Raw genomic sequence first — 13,859 nt, 5'->3', positions numbered from 1 at the left:
CATCACAGCACTGGCTTTTCTCCAGACAATGGAATTTTAAAAAGGGGATTTAAGCTGGAGACAGACCTTGGTCTATATGGAGGGAGGAAAGTCAATTGTCCCTTAATCTTTGTGTGAGCTGTACAGGCCTTTCATCTGTTTCCCCCAAAAGCAGATTGGGATTCAATACCATCTGTTCAAATCTCTGAAACTTTTCCAAAACAGGACTTGAATGGAAAAAGTCGACCAACTGGTATAGGTGAGGAATTCTAGAAAGTTTCCTAAAATGTAGGAACTCTTAGATGACCCTACTGACACAACCATCTAGATAGATAGATAGATAGATAGATAGATAGATAGATATACTTTATTGATCCCCAGGGGAAATTCAAGACTAGGATCTATACTGATCCTTCCATTTGTCTCATTGGACGCATACGACCCTATGTTGATGAAATGCTGTACTGTGATTCATACTTCGCTCAGATTTTTCCACCCTGGGACCAGGTTTCAAAAAAGTGTGCTTTCCGGCAGTGCGTTTACAGGATTCGTTTGGACGATCGGCCAAGACGATGCAAAACCTGTGCGTTTAACCCAAAAAGCGTCTCCGTGTGGACGGGGGCCTGAGATTCTCTGAGGACTTCCTGAAGTGAGTGCACATTGGCAGTAGGCTGGTATTGACTGGCACTGTGGCCCATCCTGGCTCGTGTGCTCCCAGAGTGGAGCTGGGAGTCTGAGTGCAAAGTAGCAGCGTGTGGGTTCAACACCATAGCTCCAGTGTCCAGTGTGGACAGACACAGTTGACTGGAGATAATCTGATGTGTGTGTGTGTGTGTGTGTTTGTGTGTGTGTGTTTGTGTTGAGAAGCATGTAGGTGTGGGTGCAGGGTGCATGGGGTCATGTTGCCATGGACGCATTGAGTTGCACGCAAGAGGATAAGCAGGACTGACCTCGTCTCTCTCAGGTTAACAGAAGCCGGGTGCAGCTTGCATGAAGAAGTGTGTGTGTGTGTCTGAAAACGCACTTCTCAGACACTCGGAGCGTGACAGAGTGTGAACCTGTGTCACAGTAAGATGGAATATTGTGAGAAAGGTCTGTGAAAATAAGTGTGTGTGTGTGAGAAAGAGTAAGAGAGTTAGTTGGTGCTCTGCTTGTTGAACTTTGGCTCTGGAGGCTGTGCAGGGCTTTCGTCTCGTAAAAATTCTTCCTGTCAGGCTGTAAACATGGCGTTAGCCAGAACCAGGCGTTTACACACAACAACTAATCCCCCTCATCCACATACCCAGAAGTGTGTGTGCAAGCCATGGAATCTACCACCAGTACTTCACAACTATTCCGTGGTGTAAATTTTTTTCACACTGATTTCACATTTTTGACATTGTGTACATTTCTTTTGGGGTTGTCCCTGTGAGTGTGTGTGTTTGTGTGGAGTGGGGGGTAGGGGCGGTTGCATGTGTCCCCTTCTACAAACTGCACCTCATGTACCGGTAATTTATTGTTCTTCATTATATGTGTCAATGTCAGCTATATGCATACTACCTATTTGTTTGTATGCATGTCTATCTGTGTGTGTATGTCTGTGTGTGTGTGCGTGCGTGTGTGTGGGTGTGTGTGTGTGTTGTGCTGTGCTGTGTCTTAGACCATGTTAACAGGAAACCCTGTTGAGGTGTCTGTAACAGTGGTGTGTGTGGCTGTGTGCTCCTGTTGAGCTGCTCGTTTGGCTGGCCTGTCTGTCTGGGCCGCTCGGGGGCTCACTGTCGTCACACGCCACACTCACTGGAGGCCTGACAACAGGTGCTTCCTGGACAAACACAGAGCAGGTGCATCTCTGTCCTACCACTACCCCCCACACACCCTCTCTACTCGACATACAAACACACACACACACACATACGCACATACACACATATACACACACACACATCCTTGTTTCCCTTGTTTCTCTCTCTTTTTCACACACACACACACACACTCACTCTCTATCTCTCTCTCTCACACACACACACACGCAGACACACACACACACACACACACACACACACACACACACTCTCTCTCTCTCTCTCTCTCACACTCACTCTCACATACACACACACTCACTATCTCTCTCACACTCACAGACACACATACACACTCACTCACTCTCACACACATGGCTTTTCTTCCCCTTGTTTCTCTTTCATTCACACGGTCATTTTTTCTATTTTTATGCCCTTTGTACAGTAGATTCACTCAAAATACTCTTCCACTCATGACTAATCTTATTTCCTTTATCTTCTCTCAACTATTTATAATAACACACACACACACACACACACACACACACACACACACACACAGGTGTGCTTCTTGTTATTTCTATTCACTGGTTGCAGCAGGTGCGAACGGCCAGCAAAAACAACCCAGTGACTGACAGATGCCTCTCCGTGACCTTTCCCCTCTGCGTTCATAAACCGCTGTGAGCATGTGCAAAGCTCGGGGCGTGATGTCTGTTTATTCTCGACACTGCATTGTTATAATCCATTTAAACTTGACAGAATCAACAACAGAACACAGAACATCATTCACGCACGAAATACCGAACATTGTGTGTTTTACAGTACGTGAGATATGGGAATTGGGAATCCGTATGTCAAACATTTGCAGGCACTCCCATGACCCTGAAATATAGCAGAAGCACCATCTTGCATCTTCAGAAATAGGTGAGGTAGTGTTTCTATATAGAAGAAGCACCCTTAATGTGCTAATGAGAGCCCCTTACATTTCTTTGCCAAGCAAGTTACAAGAATATAATTTCAGGTAAATATAAATACACATTTTCAAAGAACACCATATAATTTATAAGACTTGCAAAAGTATACTGTGACCAGTGTTGCATTTCAGCTGGCTGCTAATGATTTAAGAGACCAGTGGATGGGGTTTCAGTAGAAATGGATCTGCAGCCACAAGTTTCCCCGTAATAAAATAGCGCCATAAAATAATTTATTTTGGCCAGAATCGGCTGTTCTCATCACTCACACACACTAAACAGATTTTTAACAAAGGGCTGAACTTCTTTGAGCATTTTGTGATGAGATCATAATGTCTAAAGGCAACTTATTGAAACAGTGGTACTGAATAGTGTCAAGAGCCAAAGAACAGCCCACAACTTCCTAAAAGCACCAATCATCTTTGTTGGTTGTCACCTGATGCAATTCATGTCTGGATCCACACGACTAGAGAGAACAATAATAGTCACTCGAAGCCTCTGCCGACACCTATCCATTGCTTGGAAAAAGAATCATGAACTGATTGATCCTGGCCTCTACCTCTGAAATCTGAACATACCCCCCAAACAAAAGCAAACTCTGGATGTTCTCTCTCAATCTCAATTCTGACATAATGAACACCGCAGCTTCTAAGCTCCTGATCTGGTCATGTGATGTCCTGTTCTACTGAGCTGACCGTTCGTATGCAGCCTGACCAGAGGCTTTAGCCATCAATGTGGACACACCTCATACATGAGCTCTCTCTCTCTCTCTCTCTCTCTCTCTCTCTCTCTCTCCACAGAGACCTGAATGTAGAGGAACCGCAGTGTCCTTACCAGCTTCTAGGCGAGTAAAAGAAACATTGGCTAGTCATCCTCAGTCTTTGAGTGAGCAACGGTAGCTTTCAGTGCCAAAGCCTGAGCACTAGAGGTTTAGACGTCAGAAGATCTCCCCTCAAAAGGTTAAATGAGGTTGAATGACTTCAGTGCATCACCTAAAGATATCTCTTATTGTCCATTTTGTTCTGGTCGGCGACGCCTCCTGCGTGCCCTGTTTGTCAAACTGGGCTGTCATGAGGTGGAAGTGTGGGGCAGACTGTGGAGAAAAGGTGTTTCTTAGTGTCTAATGACACTGCAGTGGGTGTGAATGAGGGGTTGGGGGCAAGCTGCAAAGCATTCTGGATAAACTGAGGCGAGGTGGTCTCATGAGGACCGTCTGCTGTTGGATGTCCCTCATCATCATGTCCGTCTCGATGCGTGTGGTGCGTGTGCTTCTGGCGTCCACCATTGTGGTGTGAGTGCTGGGACTTGTGCTTGTGCGTGTGCGTGCGTGTGTGTGCATCGTGAGGTGTGTCCTGTCTCACGGTGTGCGCGTCGGCCCTCTGCCGGCTGGTGCGTGGGGTGTGTGTGTCCTCCCGTGGTCCTTCCTCCAGGTGGGGAGGCGTGTATTCCTCCGTGGAGGTGTGTGTGTGTCTGCTGCGGGAGGTGGAGTTCTCCTGGGCCACCTCCAGGCACTTGCCCTTCTTGTCCTGCCCCCGGAACCCCCGCAGCTTGGGGCTCCAGTGCTCCCTCCAATGGAGGGCAATGGTGGAGCGGTCCGCCACTAGCCGGTGCTCCCCGGGCGCCCAGTTACGCCCCCCTTCCTCCGCGCCAATCAGGAGGAAGGTCCGGCCCACCTGGAGGGTGGGGCAGCCGCAGCCGAGGTCGCGGTCCGGCACCCAGAGAGCCTGCTGGCCCCGACGCACGCGGGATGAGCCCACACGGAACACGGACTGCACCCATATCGAGAACTGCCACCAGGGCCCGGAACGTTCCATTCCTTTCACCTGCACCTTTAGAACTGCGAGAAGAGACCAGAGCCAGTTTAATCATCAGAGCTGTGGCACGTTGGCATTTGAGAATTCACATTACGGAGACGCAAAATTGTTATTGTTAGTTTCATGGTGTTGAACGTACCATAGTCCTTCAGACAAAATGTCTCCAGGTTCATTCTCACTTTCACTGATGAGGGGTGACAGTAAGACTGACACTCCTCAGCTAATAGAGTGATATAAAAAGTGTGAGAGAGAGGGCAAAGGAAATACAAAGAATATTTATGAGTGAGTGAAGGTCTGTCACTCTAAACTCACCTATAGTTCTGCCCAAGTAAACAATACATCACATGTATTTCAAAAGTTTGCCACTAGGGGGCAACATACAGCAATTCATTGACAATGTTTTGAAGGATCCAAACTCTAAGAAACAAATTATCAGGTCAAATAGGATAGTTCAGATGTAAGGTCAACGTAGGCTGCACTTACCCCTGCTGTACTGAGGCTGGTAGACTGGAGTTGGGGCAACAACTTCCTGGATCTCTAGATAGTCAGGTAAGATAGATAGATAGATAGATAGATTGATAGATAGATAGATAGACAGATGGACAGACAGACGGACAGATAGATAGATAGATAGACACAGATAGATAGATAGATAGATAGATAGATAGATAGATAGATAGATAGACAGATAGATAGTAAAAACCAAGATAGAGGAAACAGAAAGAAATATTCAAAAACAAAGACAGAATCAAGAGATAGAGAGTGAGAGAAATAGAGATAGGGAGAGATGGAGAGAGAGAGAGAGAAGGAGAGATATAGAGAGATGGAGATAGAGAGAGGGAAAGAGATGGTGTAAGATTACTGCAATGAGAGATGAGTGTGTAATTGGTGTGCCTTTGACTTTGCCCTTCCTCATGCCTACACCTCCGCTGCTTTGGAGCAGTAATCCCGGTAGCAGCTCATTAGTGCATACTGTGTGTGTAAGCCCCTCTGTGTGTTCCTGTAGGTGTGTGTGTCTTTGCATGGGTATGTGTGTGTGCTCTTGTAATGGGAGAAAATGTGAATATGTGTGCTATGCTTGCAGTGTCTGCCTTTATGGCTTTAGGTGCGCGTGGAATGCCTGTGTGCAGGGCGTGTATATGTGTGTGTGTGTGTGTGTGTGTGGTGTCCATCCGTGCGAGTGTGTGCATGTGTGTGGTCCTCTGGGGGGTCAAAGTGACCACCCTCCACTTCCCCAGCCAGCCTGTCCTCTGATTAGTAGACCTGCACAAACCCAGACTCCCTGCTCTCTTCCTCTCTCACACACACACACACACACACAGCTGTGAAAGTGTGCTTTTAAATGTCTGTCTTATGTTACACTGAGCAAGACACCATGGTAACAACTGTCTGTTAAAGTTAACACACACACGTACAAATACACTCAATCATGCCGCCCCAAACTCACGGCTCTGGCCAAGAATGGACTGCGGCGTTGGACTAACCATATATTACCCAGACATCTAACCTAATGCTGTGCTTCTGCCTTGCACTCTGACACAACTGGGACAGACCTGACACCCTACACCCCCCCACCCCCCCACCCCTGAACGCTCAAACAGGGCTCCACAGCTCTTCAGTGGAAGAGTGGGAGTGCTGGAGAAAAATAGTAGAAAGGTGGTGAGTGAAAATAACTTCACCGTTAAAATTGTATCAGTTGTGTATAGCATTCGTTTTTGCCCGAAAATAATTCAAATTTTAGACAAGCGTTCAAACTCGTCTCTTACAGAGGCCCAAGGTTTTGGTCTCATCTCTCTCTCTCTCTCTCTCTCTCTCTCTCTCTCTCTCAGACACACACACACACACACACACACACACACACCAGGAGGGAGACAAACTCAAACACCTCGCTGGTGCTAATAATAAGCTCTCGTCTCATTTTCCAGTGATGAATAGCCAGTGTGTTTCCTTTTCCCGAGTCGTGCGAGGTGCGTGGGTTTTGTTTTTAACCGCGACTCTCCTTTGGTGGCACAGAGGGGCTCTATAAATAACCGCGGGTGGCCCTGTAAAAAAAACAAACAAGCTTTTCTTTCAGTGAGTCCTTTCGCCCGAAGAATTATGCATCTGCCCGCCACTGACGAGCCCGTTTGAGAAGCGCAACAGGTGCGGGCGGTCGCCCCGCGGAAAATCACCTGACGCAGGCTTAAGACACGCAGCCGCCTCGCGCGACTCCCTCGGAACCCTGACATAACAGTGACACACGTGGATTATCGCTCAACTCGGTGTCGCTGAGCCTGCTCTGAGGGAATAAAGTGCCTGAAAATCCACCGGAGCCGCATTCAAAGCCGAAGGAAGCCAACCAGCCTGTCCAGGAAAGCCGTTAAAGGCCTGGCGCAGTGTGGAACGCTGTTTTGCCATTGCAGCCATTCGCAGGAATGAGAGATGAGGCGCTGAGTGAATTAATCCAGACATCCAGCAAATCCACCTCACCCCGCTGAACCTCGTAGAGGAGCGTAGTTAAAAAGCCTGGACTCATCTTATGAATTAGATTAATTAATTGGACTGAATTAGGACAAGAGCAATTGAGGTCATTGGAGAGATATGACAAGGGCAGGATTACATACAGACAGTTCGACTTGACATGTCTAAGTGCAGTCAGTCATCTGTATTTCCTAAAAGTTTAAGATAAATGAAACACATTCACATACAAAATCTGCTAAGTAAATTTAAATATTTCTCTATGTAGACATGTTGACTGATAGTTAACCCTCACCACAAATAAACCACACAAGCTCTTTGGGCAAACAGCTCAGGCACTGAAATGTGGTTCTTATTCAGATACTTATTATACTGCTTGCTTGACCTTGAATGACATGACACAGAAAGTACATGTCAGTTGAGACTGAACTGGGGCACTTACTTAGGCAGGGGCGCAGAGGCGATCTGCCCTGTTTGTACCCGGGGGCGCAACGGTTGCACCTCTGTCCCATCACCCCTTCCCGACACAAGCACTGCCCGGTAGACTGGTTACACCAGCGACCCACGGCACCAAGAGGATGGCATTGACATGCTGCATACCAGAGAAAAAGAGAGGGGGGGGGGAAGAGAAAGAAAGAGAGAGAAAGAGAGAGAAGAGGGGGCAAACAGGATGACATATTAGTGAGGAGAGATACTGAGATGTAAATTGGGGCACATAAATTAAACTGAGACATACTGTAGTACAGAATAAGATTTCAGGGTAGACCTATAAAAATAGAACATATATAAACCATATATATATACACCAAGGTAGTTTATAAAGAGTGTATCATTGACTATTGGCATTGGTGTAGGAGGTTACAGTTAAGGTGGCGTGCTAAAGACAGGAGAGGGAGGGAGCATTACAAAAGACGCGGAATGTACAGCTTGTGGCAGCCAGAGAGACAGTGACCAATCTCTGTTTAAGATCAGCTGCGCTCATTTAAACAAACCTAACACAACCCCCCCAAGTATGACAAACAGGCAGTCATCTCTCACTAGGATAAATCTCCGCCGGTCCTAAGTAGCTGGTATGCCATGCCAAATGTGAACGCAAATATTTAAACATAACTTGCTGTCTAACAGTTTGGAATGTCAGAGCAGGCGAGGAAAGTACTTGAAACTCAGGTATTAAATTATAAGTGTGAGACACAAAACATGACACATATACACACACACACACACACACACACACACACACACACATACATACATACACACACACATACATACACACATAGGCGGATTCCTTGGACACATGCACATCATCCCCAAACAGCAGAAAGGAGAGTTATATTTGGGCTTTAGTTGGGCCTCCACAGAAGCACGCCTAAGACATGTGACCAGTCAAAGGCCAAATGTCAGTGTGGATTCCAGTTCTCCCACCATAGCCATAACATAGACACACACTCTCTCCTGTACACGGGTTTGCATGTACATTGTGCACACACACACACACACGCGCGCGCACGCACACACAAGCACGCACACATACGCGCGTGCGCACACATGCACATACGCACATACACACACACACACACACACACACACACACACACACACATACTGTACATACAATAAACTATCAAAATAGACCTCTGGGTATAAAATAAATGTAAACAAACAAACTCATAATGAATGCTAGACATCTACACTTATAAGCAAATGCACAACAATCTAACCTGTATGATAAGATATAATTAAAGCAATAAAATTCAAGATGATACACACACACACACACATACACACAAACACACACACACAGTGACTGACGTTGGCAGGCCTTGCGGTGGGTCAGGGGCTTGCTCTGGTCTCTGGTGTAGCCGTTCTGGCAGAACTGGCAGTGGCGGCCGGCCGTGTGGTGTCGGCACTTGAGGCACACACCGCCACTCTGCCGGCCGGACTGCTGGTAGATCTCCATACTGAACCGGCACTTGGTGGAGTGACCATTGCACTCACAGGCTGAGAGAGAGGGACGGAGAGCTTTGGGTTAGTGCATTTAGTTGGTGTGGTAATGAACTTATATATTGTATTCTATTTACTGTATGTGGGTGTCACTCTCTCACACACTTACTCACACACTCACACACACACAGACACACACACACACACACACGCACACGCACACGCACACGCACACGCAAACGCAAACGCAAACGCAAACGCACACGCACACACACACACACACACACACACACAAATGCACAAAAGTAATGTTGGCCTGCATGTTGAAATACATATTCTTAATTCCTGGAACATAAACTTCAACATTAAGACAAAAAATAAGATAGAGGATGTCCATATTACAGAGAAAAAACCACTGGAAAGACCACTGGCAAAATCAGTTACAAGCTTTTATGTCATATGGTGAACTAATCCACTGGAATAACATTTACTAACAATGAAATAACTGTCTTAGTTTTGGTTTTAGGTCAAAAGGGAAAACCGCAAGACTGACGGACAGACATAGGGCCATGACTCACGGACGCACGGGTGGGGTTGCGTCGGCGTGGCCCGATGCCAGGGGCGGTCGTAGTAAAAGGGCTTGCACACGTCACAGTCGGGCCCCGCCGTGTGATGCTCGCACTGGCACACGGCTTGGCCCTGGTTGTCGCGGCGACAGCGCGAGGCGTGCCCGTTGCACTTGCACCTGCCCCCGACCTGCAGGTCGGACAGCGAGACGGGGGGACGGATCGGGGGCGCCTGGAGAGCGGACGGGCCGAGTGGAAGGGCGACGGCTCCTCCTCCGCTCCTCGGTCGCGAGCCTCTCCCGTCTCCGTGGTTTCGCCTCCTCCGCAGCTCCTGGCTCCTCGAGCTCTTGTCCTGCGTCTCCACTGACCAATCGCAGGCTCCGCCCTGGCAGGGCTTCCAGTGCTGGCTCTCCTTCTTCCGCCGGCGCCCCTTCCCCTTCCTGGGCGAAGAAAGGCTGCCGGTCGCCGTGGCGTCCCCGTCGTGCTCCTTCCTGGTTGTGTTTTGCGTCTCCTCCTGGGAGACGGACTTGTTGCTCCCGTTCCTCCGAGCAGCTTTCTCTTCCCTCTCCCCTCTCCGGTTCTCCTTGGGGTTCTCCACCTCGATTTTCATCAGTGTTTTCCCCTCCGTGCCCCACAACAGTCTGTCTCCTCCTCCTCCTCCTCCTCCTCTGTCCCGTTCGCCCTGAGCGACGCTGTCACCCTTTGTCCCTGCCCGCCACCTCAGGACCCCTCCCGTGCTCCCGCCCTCGCTGGACTTCCCGCCGGCCACACCCTGTTGGCCGGCCCGCGCCTGCGGCTTGTGGAACACCACCCTGATGTCTGTGGCCGTCACCCAGTCCTGGAGCACGGGGCTGAAGTCCAGGTCGGCGGCCGACGGCCGTCCGTCCAAAGTGGAGAAGGCCAGCACGGTGCCGCCGCGGTGCTTCTGCAGCGGCCTCGGGTCCGAGCAGAGGGGCTCGGTCTCCTGGTGCCGCGTGAGCGCCACTGACTGCGCCGGCTGACCGAAGGCGGCCGGGCAGTCGCTGGAGTAGTACTGCAGCGGGCGCCAGCTCTGGCCGTGGTCCATGGACTTGAGGATGGAGATGGAGAGGCCCTCGGAGAGCTCCCCCTGCTGGCAGAACTGCAGGCTGATGTAGGTGATCTCGAAGCGGCGGCCCAGGGGCACCGTTACGGCCCAGTCGCCCTCCCAGGGCTCCCCGCTCAGGCAGGTGAGGTTATGCGGGTTGTGGAGGTCGGTGAGGGAGCTCACGTTCCTCTCCGGGGAGGACCCTGCCCGGCTCGGGTGGCTGGCCACCACCGGGACCCCGTAGGCCGCGTTGATGAACTCGGACAGGCAGTGGCGCGGACGCCCGTCCAGGTGGTAGCAGGGGTCATGGGGGGAGGTCCAGCGGAGCGGGGAGTGAGAGAGAGGGGTGGGGGAGAGGAGGGACGGGGGGAGCAAGACAGAAAAGAGGAGGAGGAGGAAAAGGAGGAGAAGGGAGGGAGGGGAGTGAGCAGAGAGCATGATGTCATCCAGCCTGGAAAAAAAAAAGAATGGAAAAAAATTTGCTTTTCAAAAATACTTTTAAAAGGTTCAAGGGAATTCAAGGTAAAACAATAAAGAAATAAAAGGAAAGGAAACCTTTTTAAGGATTTATACAATATGCATCCAGTGTCACGAGTGGACAATGTATCCATTTCCCTTTTGACTGACCACCTGGGGGTCTATTGAAAACATCTCAGCTCAGATGCAACCAGGTCCAAAAGTCAAAGCACCACCGTTTTACTGCCATAATCCCAAACAGCTATCAACAGGATCTCTGAGGCAACGGATCAGGAACAAGGCCTTTTCAAAAGTATTCATCTTAACATTTTGGAAGGGGCAAGGGGGAAAAAAGAAAGAAAAAAAAACAGGATGAGTTTTGGATGAGTGAAGGGAGTGAAGGATCACAGAAGGATCCGGGTGGATGACAAAAAGCTGGAGGAACAGCTGGCCCTGACACAGCAGCAGTCACATGAATCATATTTACGACCCTCCACTTGTACTACGTTAGGAAGTGTCTGAATAGACAGAGAGAAAGAAAGAAGTAAAGAAAGACAGAGACAGAGAGAGAGAAAGAGAGAGATAGAGAGAGGGATAGAGAGAGAGAGAGGAAAGGAGGAAGCAGGAAGGAAGAAGCAGATTCAACTTTTTCTTTTATTTACCCTTATGTCAAAAACAATCTACCAGTGGTAATGTGTGTTTATCATGCGAGTGAGGAAAAATTTAGGAGAGCAAGTCAAAGTCAGTGGGAAAAGAAAGCAAGTCAGTGGGTCAGAGGAGCTCTCAGTGGACACACAAATGACAAAGAAGGCATTGAGTAAGACGTCCACACGAGTGGAGCGAATGAAGACGAACCAATAGATGGACAGAGAGAAAGAGAGCGAGAGCCAGGGGGACGGCAGGAGGAAGACCGATAGATGGATAGAGAGAGAAAGAGAGCGAGAGCGGAGGAAGACAGGCGGATGGACAGAGATTAGAGGGAAAGATCGAGCGAGAAGATTTATAGCGCAAATGCGAGCCATGCACGTTGGGCTTGAGCCCTCATCCGGCCGCTTCCTCCAACAGCACAGACGTGTGTGTGTGTGTGTGTGTGTGTGTGTGTGTGTGTGTGTGTGTGTGTGTGTGTGTGTGTGTGTGTGTGTGTTTGTCTGTGTGTATTGGTATGAGAGAGTGTGTGACTGTGTGTGTAAGTGCGAGTGTGTGTGTAAGTCCCACCACTCGAAAGAATCACTTTTTCTCTCCCTTTACGAGACGCTGACACAAGGAATTTATTTATCTGTCGACGTGCGATCCGATACCGGCAAAGTTAGCGGGCGATCTCGGGTTAGGGACCTACCGAACAATGGGACTACTTTTCCAGCCAGGGTGATCTACAGCTGTGACAACCTGTTGGGTTTTAAGGCCTGAGAGGGCCAGAGGGACCAAGCTGCACCCGCGATTCTCACTAAATATATTTCAGGGACACTTCATTACATTCTGTCCCAATCATGGTATTTTTCCCTCCTGCCGTTTTCTTCGTAGCGCCATATCTCTATGTGCTGGCTCCTTTCTCACAGCCTTTCAGTGGCTCCCTGTTTCTCACAAATCTGCTCCTATAGTGATCTCTTTTCCCTCTGCTTTTCTCCATACCATCTCCCTCACTGTTGCTTCCCACCCTCATGCAGACAGTCTTACACTTGCTCCTCGTTTCTCACAGATTCCCCTCGAGCTGTCTTGCTTCCTCACCTTCTGTCTCCCTCACGTCCTCCCTCACTCTTTCTCCCTTCTCCCAAGCTCTCTGTCTTTTTCTCTCACTCCATCTCACACATACATACACACCCTCCATCTCCACCCCACCCACTCACACACCCACACACACACACGCACGCACACACACATTCCCTATATCACCTGCCTCCTTTCGTTCTGGGAATATTCCTAAGTGCTGAAGATTGATGGTGCCCTAACAAGCGTTTGACACTGACAGCAGAGTCAGCAGGGATGCATAAACCAACCCCGTAGGAGAGAGAAAGAGAGAGAGAGAGAGGGAAGAGAGAGAGTGAGAGAGTTGGCAAGAGGGTGGAAGTAGAGGACGAGTCACCACTCTCAATTAGATCAGTGGCTGAAACATGAGGCAACCCTTTGAGCCTGGACAAGAGAAAGATAAATAGAGAGATAGAGATACTGATATATGGAGGGAGAGAGAGGGAGAGAGAGAAAGAAAGAAGAAGGTGTGTAAAAAACAGTAGCCTGTCTAAATACCCCTTTGTTTCTAATCTCAATTAAAAGAAAAACAACTGAACATCTATTTTGAGTGTTGCCCTTGGAAACATCACGCATCCTGACACGACTGTAGCAACAGCGCTGGTGTCTGTGTGAGTGGAGTGGGGGGGGGGGGGGGGTACAGAGGGTGGGGCAGGTGTTGAGCGGCACAACTGTGACTCCCGTCTCGCCCCGGCACATTCCGGGGGTCCGGTGTGCAGCCCCCCTGGGCATTCCACACGTGTTGCGACATGCCCCTGGGGAAACCGGATCAACCTGCGAAAACGCTATCCGGATTAATTAATCGACTGATAGATCGAGTCTCAGGCGGACGAGAAGGCGTCAGTGCATCGGCTCATGACTCGTGGTGTAAGCTCAAGGCAGCGGTGAAGTCGGGACCGGCCAGGACGGTGAAAACATATCGGGACAGTCATGAGCCGGTAGGAGTGTTGGAGTCAGCCAATAATGAGACATAACATCTGATCCGAAGGCTATATTTCCACAGCAGGACTGAGGTAAGAGTGGGATTGTTAAAATCCATTTGCAGCAAGAGAGGTCAAAGGTCACCAGCCAGGGAAAGGCTACAC

General features: G+C 49.2%; 1 protein-coding gene across 1 annotated transcript; it reads right to left on the bottom strand.

Annotated features, from left to right (window-relative positions):
• Window positions 1-3,783: 3,783 nt before the first annotated feature.
• ntn5 (netrin 5) lies at window positions 3,784-13,525 on the bottom strand. The gene is made up of 7 exons (XM_076288362.1): window positions 13,416-13,525; window positions 9,522-11,026; window positions 8,812-9,000; window positions 7,442-7,591; window positions 5,026-5,079; window positions 4,682-4,762; window positions 3,784-4,565 (listed from the first exon to the last, which is right to left on the bottom strand). The coding sequence occupies exons 1-7, from the start codon at window positions 13,523-13,525 to the stop codon at window positions 3,784-3,786; spliced, it is 2,871 nt and encodes a 956-aa protein (XP_076144477.1).
• Window positions 13,526-13,859: the final 334 nt, after the last annotated feature.

The sequence above is a fragment of the Alosa pseudoharengus genome, unplaced genomic scaffold (assembly GCF_046254945.1).
Source record: "Alosa pseudoharengus isolate Yale_2024_CS ecotype anadromous, Long Island Sound unplaced genomic scaffold, YU_APseudo_1.1 YU_APseudo_1.1_scf_17, whole genome shotgun sequence".
NCBI classification, from domain to species: Eukaryota; Metazoa; Chordata; class Actinopteri; order Clupeiformes; family Clupeidae; genus Alosa; species Alosa pseudoharengus.
The sequence above is the reverse complement of the archived record's forward strand: the minus strand, read 5'-3'. Positions and strand labels throughout refer to the sequence as shown.